General features: G+C 37.3%; 3 protein-coding genes across 4 annotated transcripts; all 3 read left to right on the top strand.

The window, feature by feature from the left end:
- The first annotated feature begins 1,120 nt into the window (after positions 1-1,120).
- Positions 1,121-15,550, top strand: LOC131304674 (uncharacterized). Of its 2 annotated transcripts, XM_058332009.1 has the most exons (11): positions 1,121-1,254; positions 4,353-4,414; positions 10,699-11,127; positions 11,205-11,476; positions 11,630-11,836; positions 13,151-13,246; positions 13,345-13,449; positions 13,552-13,806; positions 13,896-13,952; positions 14,201-14,457; positions 15,428-15,550. In XM_058332009.1, the coding sequence occupies exons 3-11, from the start codon at positions 10,863-10,865 to the stop codon at positions 15,438-15,440; spliced, it is 1,527 nt and encodes a 508-aa protein (XP_058187992.1). In that variant the 5' UTR covers positions 1,121-1,254; positions 4,353-4,414; positions 10,699-10,862; the 3' UTR covers positions 15,441-15,550. The 2 variants fall into 2 exon arrangements, with proteins under 2 accessions (XP_058187992.1, XP_058187994.1); XM_058332011.1 differs by lacking the exon at positions 15,428-15,550 and having other exon boundaries at positions 14,183-14,340.
- Positions 6,417-9,261, top strand: LOC131302934 (uncharacterized). Its single transcript, XM_058329725.1, has 4 exons — positions 6,417-6,526; positions 6,605-8,150; positions 8,250-8,878; positions 8,973-9,261. Exons 1-4 carry the CDS (start codon positions 6,417-6,419, stop codon positions 9,259-9,261), a joined length of 2,574 nt encoding a protein of 857 aa, XP_058185708.1.
- LOC131304675 (uncharacterized) lies at positions 9,100-10,241 on the top strand. The gene is made up of 2 exons (XM_058332012.1): positions 9,100-9,471; positions 9,555-10,241. Exons 1-2 carry the CDS (start codon positions 9,367-9,369, stop codon positions 10,176-10,178), a joined length of 729 nt encoding a protein of 242 aa, XP_058187995.1. The 5' UTR covers positions 9,100-9,366; the 3' UTR covers positions 10,179-10,241.
- Positions 15,551-16,105: the final 555 nt, after the last annotated feature.

The following is a 16,105-nucleotide window of genomic DNA, read 5'->3' as shown; positions in this document are numbered from 1 at the left end:
GTATTTGATCATTGCTTTGGCCCAAAGTTTTCCCGTACTCAGCGAATTCCTAGCAATGTTCACTACTCGAGGAGTACTCGTACTTATCCCAATTCTCAGGCTTTACTCGTATCTGAGTAATGTTCACTTCTTGGGTCCCAGACTTCTTCGTGCTTGGGCCTTTATCTAACAATCTTCTCTCGTCATGATTCAAGCAATGTTCGCTGCTTGGGCCTCAAACCTCTTCACGTTCGGGTCTCAGTTTGTGCACGATGCACCCATATCCTAAGTTGTTTCGTACTTAGTTATATTCTGACATTCTTCACTACCAAGACTAGGTGTATTTACACCTAGCCATTTTCAGAGCAATATTCACCACTCGGACCCAAGCCTCTCCGTACTGGGGTCTACTTTTGACATTCTTCGTTGTCATAGTTCAGGTTTATTCGTACCTATTTTCAATTTAGCTTGTAGTTACCCAAGTTTTCATGCTTGGTTACTTTTTCTATTCCAGGCACTTAACTCTGCCATTGTTTATGCTCAACATAGCCAAATACAATGAAGTTTTTTCGTACTTATACTGTTCAAGCCTATCCATGTTGGTGAATCATCTAAGTTCATTCGTACTAAGGTAGCAGCCCAAGTGCATTCGTAATTGGCTTTTCTCAGCATCATTCGATGTTGCCGGACTGAGCGTATTCGCACTTAGCCAAATCTCAACATTGTTCATTGCTTTTTGCGAGGCAAATTTCCTTTCACTACAACAAATATGAGTTTTAATAGCTTAATTTTATAGCATTCTTTTAAAAATGCTGTGATAGAGTTGCATCTTCACGTTAAGATAGCGTACATGCACTGTAGCGGAGCAAAAAAATTTCCACAGCGTTCCGTTAAATTCAATTACAGCGTTTCACCCATTTAGGAAAGGGCGCGAGTCTCAATTCAGTGGGAATTTTTTAACCGCGAAAATTCCTGCTGGGAATTCCTTCTCTCTCTCTCCAATTTCGTACAGATATATTGCAAATCCCATTTTAAAACCCTAACATACTCTCTCTCTCTCTCTCTCTCTCTCTCTCTCTCACAAAATTAGATGGACAAGCCGATTCCGATTCCGATTCCGATTCCCTTCAATCTAGAAGATATGGCGCCTGGAGCTTAATAATCTCATCCTTGGAAAACCCTTCCGTCGTCGCAACCATTACCGTCTCCTCCCTCTCCACCTCCACGTTGTTGTTGTCGGAAAATCACCATGAAGGGGCATCACGTTTTGCTAAGGTTTGGCCCTTCTCCTCTATTTTTCCAACAATCTGATGTAAATGGGTTTCTTTCCCTCTCTCTCTCTCTCTCTCTCTCTCTCTCTCTCTCTCTCTTTTTCTCTCTCTCTCGTGCACACACACACACCCCGCGCGTCGTCTGCCATCAACCATCAGATTCCATCGCATTAGCTCAGCCACTTCGAAATTAGAGTGATAAAGCTTTCGATAATGTACGATTAAGCAAACCCAGCCACAAACCCAGTTGTAGGGTTGGATTTTGGGGGTTTCAAACATGCACAAACCCAGCCACCTCGACAGCGATTATCTTAAATATTTAACAGGCATATATGTACGGTTAAGCAATTTTAGGGTTGGATTTTGGGAGTTTGTGATTCTGCATTGTTTATTAAAAATTAGTGGGTTTTTTTTTTGGGTCGATGTGCTCTAAATGTTCTACCTTGTTTAAATCTCCATTTTATATATGTAGTTTGCAGAGAACAGAGGATAATTTAATTTAAATTCTGTGAGCTCGTACCCTACCTATAATACCCGAATTTTGAATATTATGAGTATTTATGCAAAAAGTGAGTACGTAACAACATCTACTTCGTTGTGCCTATTAATATTTTCTGTTGAAATCAGAGTCTATTATGGTGAGCTGTTTGCATGTTGGGGTTTGGGAAATGTTACTAATAGCTAAAATTCACTTTAGTGCAAGTTCGGCTCTAAATGTTGTGTTACTAAATCCTGCTTGGAGGGTTGGTTCTAAATTAATGGTCTTCGTGATATGGATTCCTCATATTTTAACACAATTGATTGGATGGGTGTTGCTATTTAAGAAGATTAGGGAGGTAAAACAAAAATCGAAAGATTCTGTAATCTTGTATTATTATATTTTTTTTAAAAGAAGAAGAACCGAAGTAGGGAGGAGGAGGAGTTGTTACAAACCACCACAAGCTGGTTGCGATCCAGTGTGGTCGAGCCTATCGTTTTATGCAGCTAAGTTATGTTTAGCTCAATTAGATGAGTCTGTTATCATAGGGACCATCTACCCTTGTTTTTGTTTCCCGGATGTGTATACGTTGATGTTGAGATTATTATTGGCTAATTATGATCATAGAGTGATGATATGGTCAGATGTTAAAAGAAGAGATTAGTTATGGTCACAGATTGGTGAAGATTAAGGTTGAATTTGTATCCAATCTTTACTTAATTTTGGGGAACTATTCATTACCGCGTTTTGAGTTGATGAGTACCCATTTATGTGTGTGTGGATTAGAATGCTAATGTTGGGTTCCGCAAAGGAATGACACGTACCACGACTTCACGTTCTGACTTCATGGTTGGGATTGTTGATTGAGCCAGAAGTTGTACTTATTTATAATAGCAGAGGAATATGATATGTATAGTTTGTGGTTAGTTGTAATGCCGATGCGTGAGTTGGAGCCGGTTAATTTGTTTGTATAGTCTTAGTGGTGTGGCCTTTGTGGTGTGGTGTATTGCCTTAGCGGCGTGGCCTTTGTGGTGTGGTGTATTGCCTTAGTGGCGCGATATATAGCCTTAGTGGCATGATATACAGCCTTAGTGGCGTGATATACAGCCTTTGTGGCATGATATATAGCCTTAGTGGCATGATGAGTATTGCCTTTGCGGTGTTAAAAAAATTGCTATAATGGCGTGTTCATACTTCTTGTTTTTAGTGGGGTTATGAGAGTGCCCTGTGGCGTGGAATTTGTGCTTGTGATAAATGAGAGCATTTGTCTTGCAAAAGAGTTTACTAGTAAAATAAATCAGATTTAAGTTACCTTAATGGTAATTCCAGAGCTCAAACTTTGTTATGTATGGGCCTGAGGTGCCGATGGCGGGGTCGAGGTGCCTGATGTTGTCTATGAATGGAGCTGAGGTGTCCAATGCATAATGTATTGACTGAATTGTATAACAAATTGCAAGAATGAGGCATGCGTTTGTTTGGTGATTTTATACGTGCGGACGTTATGGTATCCTTTTGAGTGAGTGACTGTTAGCATTGGTAGTGTGGAGGTTGGAATGGAGCAATTTCAAGGGCAAAATTTTAAACTAGTGGGGATAATTGTAATACCCGAATTTTGAATATTATGAGTATTTATGCAAAAAGTGAGTTTCCGGTGGTGCTTTGAATGCGTTTACAAGTAATTTAAAAAGAAGAGTTAGTGTAAACGGGGATTAGAGAAGAAAATATTTAAATGGCACAAAAGACAGGTGTCTATGTAGTGTGTGAAATAGATATTTGTGTTCTTTACATGTCTTTGGAGGGGCTTGTCTTACATGTGATAAAAGTTAAAAATTAAGAAGAGATAAAGAATAGAAAGAAGAGGTGGCTGCATACGTGGGGTGTGTGCATGTGAGGCACAAGTTAGAGTTGGTTTTTATGTAAACGGGAGGAGGGGAGGTTTTGGCGGGAGTTGGGGGGTGACATGTGGCACCAAGAATTCTAGGGGAAATCTCAAAAAAATACTCTATATGTATGTATTGGGTGATACACAAAAGGGGGGAAAGGGGGAGAGAGGAGGGGTTGGTGGAGTTGGGACCAACTCACTGGGATTAGGGAATTTAAGCACAGAAGGAGGTTAAGGATAAGAAAAGAACGGAAAGTGTGTATGGAGTTGTGTTTGTAACTTGGTTAAGGGTTTACAAATTGGATTTGATTTTTATTGTGGGAGCTTTAAGAATTCGGGATGGGGTGTTACAATATGATAGTTGAGAGCGAGATTTGTGTATGAAAATTAGGTAAATAATTAAGGAAGTGGTGTTGGCTTTTAGTTAATTGTCGGTCAGCTTATATTGGTTGGGTGGCGTAAAAGATCCGATTTTGTTATGGCCTGACCATGGTGCTTATGGGTGCGGGTTGTTACACTACCTTTTGTGAAACATCTATAAAGAAAAGCTCTGAAGTGGTCCACTAGTTGTGTTTTAATGTCTGGGTTCTAGTGTCCCTAAATTATTTGAGTTAATATACTATGCTTATTGATGTGGATGAATAAATATTGGTGTATTATTGTCAGTGCATGGATTAACCTATGTTTAATTTCCTTGTTAATATCCTGACCTTCGTCGTTCTTTTGTTTCTTGATTCTGTAGTCCGAGAAGATTACATACTGCATTGGTAGAAGTAAACAGCCAATTCAAAGAGTGCTCAACAGGTTTGATTTGATTTTTGCTAGGATTGGCTGAGTATTTTCATACATGCTTTACTTGCCTACATTATCTTGACATAGTGCCCAAGAGTGGATAGGTTGGTTGTTCTACAATAGTGCAATTTTAGAAGTCCACTGGAGTTTATGTAGTGTGTTTTTGTCTAAAGTTAATCAACTGATTGGTTGTTGGCTTTGTTACAAAGGGCTGCATAATTGTTCTTGTTGTAAGGACTTTGTTATAGACCAAAAGTTAACTAAATAAGGATATCTAATCAACCCAAAACAGGAAAAAGCAATTCAAGCCCGTAAAATAGCTAATGCTTCGTCCTTGCTGCTGTCCTTAGTAGTGATTGATCACCTTCACCTTGTTTTTGTTGATGTCTTTGAATTTGGATTTGTAATGGAGCTATTGAATGCAGTTGAATTTGATAGTTTAGTACTCCTTGTAATTTGGAGGAGTATTGGTTCATAGAAGCACAAAGTGCCGCCTGAGTCGGTTTCCACTTTTCATATGTAGCAATTTGGTTATACGAGTGGTAAACACTAATTGAATGAGACGACACTTGATATAAGTATTGATATGGACTGTTTGATCAAGTACTTCATGAGCTTTGAAGTTTGTCCATTTTGGTCGCGTTGATATGGCCACACGCACATGCTAGGTAGTGATGATACTCCTGCATCCACGGCATGAGTAGTCAAAGAAGAGAAGTTTGATCCCCGTTCTCAACCCATGACCGATATTGTGCTTAAGTGTTGTATTACATAAGTGCCTTTTTAGGTACGTGAGAATTAAGGCTTTGATACACATTCTAAGAGCATAAGATGTGACAGATGTTGAGACACATTCTAGTTTCCCCTACATAAGTCAGTTAGCAGGTCAACTTTGTTTTATTGACTCAAGCAATTAAGAGTTTTAAGTAGAAACTATTTTAACTCTGATGCCGCACTGTCCTACACCAATTGGTGACCCCCTTTCATATTATCTCCCATTGCTTTTTTTTTTTCCCATTATCTCTATTTTGTGATTTATACACCCTTTTTTGTGTTTTGGACTTCAACATTTCTTGATGTTATCATGCCAAGAGGTTAAACTCTTTTATGTACTGTGGAGTGATTCGATTTCTCAAGTATACACCCACAGAGGCCTTTGATGTCTATGTTGTCAAACCAATTATCAGTTAATTCACCTGCTATTGTCTTTATAAAATTTTCCTTAATCGTTGAATTGAATGACCGTAACTAGTTCCACATCCATCCTGTTTTGAACGAGGTTCTATTTTTTGCCTTCATATAGATAGACATGCTTGTACTAATGCATATATTGATAACGCACACACACATGCATTTGTTGGCCGTTTTAGGGTTTAGGTTAACTTGTATGTTACCATCTAAATTTGTGCACATGAAGATTCATTTCTTACTTACTCTTGTTTCTTTTTCTGTGATTCCCTATGTGATTCATGAAGTAAGATTGTTGCATTTGGATATAAAGCGATCCAGTGTTTTGTGGTGTTGTAAACAATTTAGTCAATCTCTTTAGGAAAGGATTTTTTAGGTCATTTACAGTGAAAATGCTTGACCACTTCTCATGTACTTTCTGCTATTCTTAACTATGTGTCTCGCTATTTTTTTCGTTCGCAAAATCCCACAAGAGAAAAGAGGAGCAAAGACATCAAAACCCTCTATTCAAGAAACTGCTCCTCCAATAACAAGCAAAAGTGATTATTTGTTAATCTATATAGGCATGCTTTTGAGATTCTAAGCAAAAGTGATAATCTTTTAATCTATATAGGCATGCTTTGGTTCATTAGATATTTATGGCATAGTTAAATGTTATAGAGCGGTTTGGATTATTGAATTAGATTGATTGTCTTTTGGTAGATTGTACGTCTTAGTAATAGGAGTAAACTTAAAATGTTGTAAGATTAGATATTCCAACTTCTCCACATGTCTTGTATTACTTATAAGCTGATCATTACCTCTAAGAGTATGTGCAACTAATGATATGGCTCTTTGTGTTACTTGGTCAACATATTACATGTACGATTGTATGATATCAGGAAACGAGGTTGGTGTCGTTAAGATGATGGACAAAGATTGGGTGCATTTGAATAGGTAATAGAAATACATTTTAATCATACCGTAGATAAATTAGTGACACATTCTTAAAACATTTAGCTTGTTTATTTGTAGATGGACTGATGAGTATATGAAAGCAGCATCGAACTTTGTGGAGATGGCTAATCGAAATGCAGGAAATTTTGGAAAGATTTTATGTCCTTGTCAACATTGTCGAAATTTGAGTCACCATTGTGTTACAGATGTTTATGAACACTTAGTCATAAATGGAATGGATTATACGTACACAACTTGGTTTCATCATGGGAAGGAAGCAAGTGCTGCACAAAAACCTAAAGAAGTAGAAATGTCAGATGCATATAACTTATACAGTGCATCATATGCACGGGATACAGAGCATCATGAACCTCTTGATGAACCTAGAGAAGAGAGCTTCGCAAAAGCATTAGAAGATGCAGAAATTCCATTGTACTCCGGTTGTGAAAAATATACAAAGTTGTCAGCAATAGTAACTTTGTACAAGATCAAAGCCGAGAATGGATGGACGGATGAGAGTTTCACTACACTTTTGGAAAAACTTCACGATATGTTCCCCATGGCTGCAATGCTACGCACTGTTCGTGAAGTTAGAAAGTTCCTTAAATCATTTGAATTGGGTTATGAGAAAATTCATGCTTGTGTGAAGGATTGTTGCTTATTCTGGAAAGAGAACGCAGAATTGGAAAACTGTCCAAAATGTGGTAATTCAAGATGGAAGGTAGATGTGCGCACAAAGAAAATTAGAAAAGGGGTTCTTGCCAAAGTTTTAAGATATATGCCTATAATTCCAAGGTTTCGAAACATGTATAGGTCATTGGAAGTAGCTAGAGATTTGACATGGCACTCTACTCATAGAAGCAGTGATGGCAAGATGCGACACCCAGTAGATTCCCCCACTTGGAAAACAATCGATGATAAGTGGCCATCTTTCTCAGCAGACCCACGTAACCTAAGACTTGGTCTTGCTACTGATGGTTTCAATCCATTTCGGAACTTGAGTTCAACTTATAGTTGCTGGCCCGTTATGTTGGTTATGTACAACTTGCCACCTTGGTTGTGGATGAAAAGGGAAAATGTTTTGTTGGCACTATTGATACTAGCACCTAAGCAACCGGGTAATGATATTGATGTATATCTACAACCTCTTATCGAAGACCTAAAAATTTTGTGGACCATAGGAGTATCTGTTTATGACAAGCTCACTAACTCCAAATTCAATTTGAGGGCAATTTTAATGTGGACAATGCATGATTTTCCCGCATATGGAAATATTGCCGGGTGTATGACGAAGGGTAAATTTGCATGTCCTATATGTGGAGAAAATACACATTCTCTATGGTTGAAATTCAGTAGGAAGACCGTATATATGTGCCATAGGTGCTTTCTTCCACCATCTCACCCCTTTCGGAAGAAAAAATCATGGTTCGATGGAAAGGAAGAAAAGGGAAAAAAACCAAAAATCATGACTGGCAAAAACATTTTGCATGCTCTGAAAGATTTTAAGAATGATTGGGGGAAAGGTGGAAATGGAAAAGAAGGAAGCAAAAAACGAAAGCGAGACAATGAAGATAAACAAATGTGGAAAAAGAGGTCAATATTGTTTGATTTATCATATTGGGAGGTAAGTGTTATCAACTAGCATTTTGATCAATTTACATCTTATAATTATATATATTGGTCCTAGTGTAGTTTATGATTGTTTCTCTACTATTCTATGTAGGAATTGCCAGTACGTCAAAATTTAGATGTCATGCATATCATTAAAAATATTGTTGAGAGCATTATTGGCACGTTATTGGGTATCGATGGAAAATCCAAGGATGGTTTAAATGCTTGCAAAGACATGCAACATTTGGAAATAAGGCACGACTTGCATCCAGAAGATCGTGGGTCTAGGACATATCTTCCTCCAGCTTCCTATACACTTTCAAAAGATGAGAAAGAAATATTTTGCAAGAGGTTATTTGACTTAAAAGTGCCTGATGGGTATAGTTCAAATATTGGGAATTGCGTATCAATGGACGATTTGAAAGTCACAGGTCTCAAATCTCATGATTGCCATGTGCTAATGCTTCAGTTGTTACCTGTAGCCTTAAAGGGGTTACTACCAACGGGACCGAGAAATGCGATACTTCGCCTTTGCGCATTTTTCAATAGATTGTGTCAAAGAGTAGTTGATGGAGAAGAAATGGCATCCCTTGAGGATGAGGTGGTTGAAACCTTGTGCATGCTTGAGAGGTTCTTTCCACCTTCGTTCTTTGATATCATGGTTCACTTAACAATTCACTTAGGACGAGAAGTACGACTATGCGGGCCAGTCCATTATCGTTGGATGTACCTTTTTGAGAGGTGAACACCTTTTGCTTTTTTTATGCATCATCATCTACGGTTCTTTTCCAACATCTATGGTTGTATAATGTCAATGTGCTCTTTTCATGATTAGACATATGAAGATATTCAAAGGAAATGTTGGAAATCATGCACGACCTGAAGGTTGTATAGCAGAACGCCACCTCGTAGAAGAGTGCATGACGTTTTGCAGTCGGCACATGAAGAAATCTGTTGAAACAAACCATAGGAGACGTCGCAATCAAGATTTTGAGAATGATGTAATTCTCGAAGGTCGTCCAATATCAGCTGCCACATCCATCACATTGACTGATGAAGTTTTAGAAAGTGCACATCGTTATGTGTTATTCAATACAGCCATAGTGGAACCTTATTTAAAGTAAGTTTGATGAAATTTTGGTTGCATAATTCACAAAAATTCATACCCAAATAAAAGTTTGTATAGCCATGTGAATCACTTGTTTCTTTCATTTTCTATTAGGATTCATATGGAGGAGTTAAAGAAATTGAATCCCAGTCTTGGTCTTCCAAAAAATAAAAGTTTACTTTTGAAGAGGCAAGCTGACAACTTTTCAAAATGGTTGAAGGAAAAGGTTACCTCTTATTTTGTTTGAGGTTTATCAAGTTGAATATTGGAATCAATATAGTGTTAATTGGATTGTGTATATTTGAACAGATTCAGGTAAAAGCATGCACAAATAATGAATTGGAGAGACTACAATGGCTTGCTAATGGTCCTAGAAAGCATGCCTTGAGTTATACGGGCTATATCATCAATGGGCAGCGGTTCCACACAAAGGAAGTTGAGAAATCAACCCAAAATAGTGGTGTTTCCATTGATGCGACAACTCTGTGCCGATCAAGTGTGAAGGACAATGCACAAGTTGTTGATGTAGTCTCATACTATGGGGTGATAAAAGATATAATTTTGTCAGATTATCACACATTTCAACTGCCATTGTTCAAGTGTGATTGGGCAAACATTGGCCATGGTGTTAGGATGGAAGATGGTTTTACACTTGTTAACCTACACCAAGGTCAGACCCAATATGACAAAGAGCCATTTATCCTTGCATCCCAAGCAAAGCAAGTTTTTTATTCAAGGGAAACTAATTCTTCAAATTGGTATGTTGTACTAAAGGCACCTCCTAGGGGATTTTATGACTTGGAAATGTATGAAGAAACCGTGGATACATCTTGTAGGCCGCAAGATGTTTCAGCACTTGGTATGGACGATGAAAATGATGATGATGAAAGGATAACTAACATTAGAGGAGATTGTGAGGGTACATTGATTTGAGGATTTGTAGCCATCGCACCTTTGTAACTTTTGGTTTTTCTTTGGAACTTTTGGTATGTTGTATTAAAGGCACTTGGTATGTTGTAACTTTTGGAACTCTTGCCATGATATTTTTGCTGCGGAACTTTTGCTATGTTGTATTAAAGGCGCCTTCCAGGATATTTTGGTTTGTCTTATTTATTTATTTATTCATATCTTGCCATCGTGCCTTGGTAACCTTAATTTGTTATTCATAGTATACCTACATATTTGTAACTTTAGTTATTTTTTCCTGCTACGTTACTCAATAGAGTTGATTTGTTTTCTTTTATGTATTCAGTACCATGTATATCCAGCCGGGGTACTTTTCCAAGAAGTTGGCAGGCTATGAAAGGGTAAGGCAAAAAAAAAATGGAACAAAACTTGTTAGAAATGAAAGCTGCTAGAATCAACGTGCCAAAGTCATTGTTTGGTAACTTTGGTTTAAATCAAAGTGGTAATGGTAAAGATAATGATAAGAAAAAGGACATTGGGCGTGTAGTCAACGGTGATCCAGACTATGAACCATGTGATGGTGAAGGAAGGGTGACTTCTGATAGTGAAAATGATGATCCCTCGGGGTCTGAAGCAAATCAGGTAATGTTTCTATAGGATGTAGTATACTTTTTAACAGATTAATGTACTTGTACTTGTTTTTGCATATACATGCTCTTTCTATTATTTATGCGACCATTACAATGTTGTCTGCTCTCTTTAATTCATGCATTGTTTCTTTTATGTTTTCAAGTGAAAGATACAGGTCCAAGAAAGAAGAAGGGTTGTTCTAGTGCACAACTTTTGAAAAAATCACAAAGAACTCAAGAAGATGGTGGCAGCCCCCAAGGAGCGACCCAAGCTCAGCTGCTCCCCACATCATATACCGAACAAACTGACATGTTTTGCAGCCCACATATGGTTGCTGGCTGCGTAGGTGAGTAATAGTGTTTTGAGATTATTTCTTCCTAGTACTCTTTTTATTCAATATTTCTGAAGTACAATCATATCCAGACGATAATTCTACAGCAACTCCTGCAATCCCTTCAAGAGTGTCACAAAATCTCAAACGCAAAAGAGGCCCTACCAAGCTGAAAACAATTGCTATAGATGGAGATAGTCGGATTGAAGTTAAGTTTGACGAGAATGGTCAACCAATTGGTGATGGATCAATCAAGTTGTCTTCTTTCTTAGGACCTCTAGTTCGAGAGATTGTACCATATACACTTTCAGATTGGCGAAAGCTTCCTACGGGAATGGCAGAAATCCTATGGCAATCCGTTATGGTATGGTATAGTGCCCAAGTATAATGCTTGTAGTTACATAATTCCATCCAACCAAATGTGGTGTCATTATTTCAACTCTTTTTTTTCACAAACTATTACTCTTCTGGATGTAAAAATTATAGAAAATCATGTAAGTTACATTCAAATTTTTAGGTAAGATTCAATCTTCATGAAGAATGGCATAGAGAAATGGTTTTCCGGAGAATGAATGAAGATTGGAGAGCCTCAAAGTCGACATTAGTTCGAAAAGTAAGAAATGCTTCAAATGAGGAAGAAAGGCTAAAGCTACAGCCTGATAACATCAAATCACTGCAAGATTGGAAGGATTTTGTGAAGGAAAAAACTAGTGAACAATTTGAGGTATGTGCACCCTGTCCATACTCCACTTTATTCCTGTTTTTTTTTTTCATTCTCTCAAAAGAATAAAGCATGTTAGGTTCATCTTGGTTTGTTGTTTTTGTAGCTGTGCCTGCTGTTAGTGTTTACTGTCATATGCTGCTGTATGTTAAAAGCTTTTATAGCATCTTTTGGGAGTTTTTAGTGTTATTTGTGGATGTGTTTTCTTGCTGTTTTTGCTACAGTTTTGATACTGGTTTCAGCTAATTTTGATGTTGGTTTGTACTCTCTTTTCTACTGGCTCCTGCTCCCATTTTATAGTTTTTTCGGTAGCTAAGTTGTAGTCATAGCTAACCAAGATAGAAGTAAGGTTGGCCATTATAACTGGAATTCCAGTGGTTCCCTGCTGATTTATATCAAAAGAATGGTCGTGGTTTCCTTTGCTACTTCTTTTTCTAAAGAAAATTGGATCCAAGTTCAAATATACATGTGTGCAAAATGCGTTGCTTGCTTGCATGTAATTTGCTTTCTGATAACTGGAAAATAAGATGCGGTAAATAATTTATTATGTTTGGAATCTAGCTAGTACTGCATTTGAGTACCAATAAGTGAGTTACATCAATCATGGACAATGTTGGAGGACAAGTCATTCGAATACGGAATCTCATGAACAATAGGAGAGCTGGAAAAGTTTTTAAGGCAAGGGTCGGGGAAGAATGATAGTTTTCTACTTTGAGGAAACTCAATGCATGTGGTAGACAAAATGTTAAGCTTTTGTAGCACATCCAGCTAGCTAAACATCAATATGCTAATTTATTTTTACATCATCAGTATTTTAATTTAGGGTTTCCTTTAAAGATTGTTTGATAACCCAATTCAATCGATCGGCACTTACAATTAAATAAATTAAGTCATAAGTTATTAAGTTGGTTTGATAGGAGGCAAATGCAATGTACAAGAGAGTTTATGCATGCCTAGGACCCCTTTGGGACAGTTTATCTAGTCACCGTAATGACTCTCTGTGCTCAGTCATGGACTAGCTCATGTATGGTCTAAGCAGGTGCATTCCCATGCTAGGCTATGACTAATTTGTTGGTGTGTTTTCTTGCTATTTTTGCTACAATTTTGGTACTAATTTCACCTGATTTTGATGCTGGTTTCTACTCTTTTTTCTACTAGTTCCTGCTCCTGTTTCATAGTTTTTACGATAGCTAAGTTGTCGTAGTCATAGCTAACCAAGATAGAAGTAAGGCTGGCCATTATAACTGGAATTCCAGTGGTTCCTTGCTGATTTATATCAAAAGAATGGTTGTGATTTTAGTTTATTCTTGAGTTTAGGTTAGAAGCGATAAATTCAAAGGTATGAGACAGAAACAGTTGAAATTGCAGCATACTATGAGTCGTAAGGGATATGCACGGTTGACTGCTGAGCTGGTAATACCTCTATTATTTTGTTCATTATCAAAGATCATTGTACTTCACATTTGTAAACTATAACTTCAATTCTGACTAGATATTTGATTTTACTCTAGAAAAAGAAAAAAAATGTGCCGTCCATAAGTAGAGCTGTTGTTTGGGCTGATGGACATAAAAACAAGAACGGTCAACCCGCAAACAAAAAAATTGCTCAAAAGATTGTAAGGCCATGGCTCATTCTTTATATGTGTGTTTTATTGGTTATATATGTTCATAGTCTAGTCCTTGTCATTTACATTGGTTTATTGTTATGCCATTTTTAGAAAGATATGGAAAGAATTGAACGGGATAAACCAAACTCATCTTTAACTAATCTGAAAGAAGATGCTCTTTCTCAAGTGCTTGGTCCTGAGAAGCGTGGCCGGTTAAGAACATTTGGAAAAGGAGTGACACTAACAAGATTGGCTATACTATCACAAATGAATGGTCGGTTTGATGAACTACGTGAAGAAAATGTTCAGCTGAAGTCTCAAATGGCAGATATGAAAAATACATTCGACGAGTTGAAGAAAAGCCAAGTAAGTAGCTTATCCTTTTCTTCATTGGTGGTCATTTCGGACTACTTTGAGTAACGATGTTTTATTTGTTCCGTTTTTGAACTTTCTAGGTTCCAATTTCGGCCACAACTGAAGGAACACAAACTACACCCATTGTTTCTCCCTCGGTAAAAAAAGTCTACTTTAGCAATTGCAAAAAATAGCATTATCTTACATTGTTGCATAAAGATGCTGAAGCGTAAAAAATACCATAGATTACATTGTTGCATCAAATTATGAGGTATATTCTTTGAGAATAGAAGTAAGTGCAAGTCTTTGATGTTTAATACTAGAGTTTTGTTTGTTGAAATATGTTGTTATCATTGTTTAATTTTATTATATCAATTTGTTGGTAAAGATTGTGAACACCAGTTAGAATACCAAGTGCAAGTTGCTAGATTGGTTGGGGATGGGAGACGTAGTTGCTGAGGGGCGTTGGTCTTCAAGTGATCCAAATGAAACATGTCATTGTGTTCCGATTGGACCTAACGCAATGAAAGTTTGGGTGGATGTAGCAAAGAAACCTGAAGTGTTTCTTTGGAGGCCTACAAGTGATCTGATCTATATCGTCGATGCTGTGGGAACTACCATTGCGTGGCCTGCTAGTCAAGTTATTATGGACTCTTCGCCGGGGTAATGTACATCCCCTCCTTCATATTGAATTAATTCTCTTAGATGATAAATGTATGCCTGATTGCCTGTGTTAATGATCTCCATGTTGGAGGGTTTTGTTTATATATAAGGCGCTCATATATATATATATATATATATATATATATATATATATATATGTATGTATGTATGTATGTATGTATGTGTGTGTGTGTGTGTGTGTGTGTCCCATAATGTGTGGAAAAATCATTTTCCTCCTTCAATTAGCTACTTTCAATTGATGAATAGAGCGTTTAGGAAACATAAAGTATTAATTCCCACTGAAACAAATTAGAGAGAATGAATAGGAGGAGAGGGATTAATTGCAACCTGCTAGTTTAGGAACAGAACTCCAACAGCCATGGCCATGGGTGGTGATGTGTTTGACAAGCCTCTCATCCTGTTCAGGAGACCACAACCCTCTCTTCACTTTCTGTTTGCTGCAGCAATGATATCCCATCTCATCACTACTCAACTCCCCCAACTCATTCTCTCTATATATAATTGTGTTCTGGATCCTAATACTGGCTTTCTTTCCTTTTTCTTTTTCCCTAGCTTGCCTTTCTCCAACTAAACATAGAAAAGTACTAGTACTCCTATTCTACGTACACAAGTCTTTCTAAGTTTTTTGCTTTTTCTATACTTGTGACATAGATGAAGTGTACTTTATTTTATTGAGAGAGAGAGAGAGAGCTAGAGAGAGAGATGCTGGAAATTTAACTTGGGGTTTACTACTCATGAGACAGGACCATAAGGGTCTCATTGACTATTTTGTCAGCTTCCAACATTGTCGTCAACCATTGCTCTAGCTCAACTTCATTGACACTCTTCTTTAATCGAAGAAAAGAAATCCACATCACAGATTTTGGACACAAAATATATATTTGCATACAACCCTTCAACAAGTAACATTCTTGCAATCTTCTAAGTCTCTTTCTTGTATTGTATGTAGGTCGATTGGTTGAAAGAGAAGATCGATATTTCATCACTTTTTGTAGAGCCTCAATGCTCTTTTTTTGTATGAAGATCAACATAGCTGGGATGATCCTTTTTTGTATGAAGACGTAGCTTGGAATTTTTTGTATGAAGACAGCTGACCGGGATGCTCCTTAATTTGTATAGCTAGCCATGGAATGCTCCTTTTTTGTATAGCTGGCCATGGGATGCTCCTTTTTTTGTATAGCTGGCCGTCCCTGGGATGCTCCTTTTTTGCATAGCTGGCCATGGGATGCTCCTTAATTTTTTGTATAGCTGGGATGCTCCTTTTTTGTATGAAGACATAGCTAGGCAACTTTCCTCACTACAAGAAAAATCACTTTTTACAGCGTTTGAAAAACGCTATTAAATGGTATATACAGCGTTTTTCCAAACGCTGTATTAGCCAACGTTGTTAAAAGTCTTAGACATAAGATAGCGTTTTTGAAACGCTATAGAATATCAACTTTATACAGCGTTTTAAAAACGCTATTGAATGTAAAGTTTCTACAGCATTTTAAGAACGCTATAGAATGCAAAGTTTCTATAGCGTTCTAAAAACGCTATAGAATGTAACGTTTCTACAGCGTTTTAAGAACGCTATATTATTCAATTTTTTGCATTTTTTTAAAAATTCTACAAATACCAATATATT

The sequence above is a fragment of the Rhododendron vialii genome, chromosome 10a (assembly GCF_030253575.1).
Source record: "Rhododendron vialii isolate Sample 1 chromosome 10a, ASM3025357v1".
Classification (NCBI taxonomy): Eukaryota; Viridiplantae; Streptophyta; class Magnoliopsida; order Ericales; family Ericaceae; genus Rhododendron; species Rhododendron vialii.
Note: the sequence above shows the minus strand (reverse complement) of the source record. Positions and strands in the feature narration are given on the sequence as shown.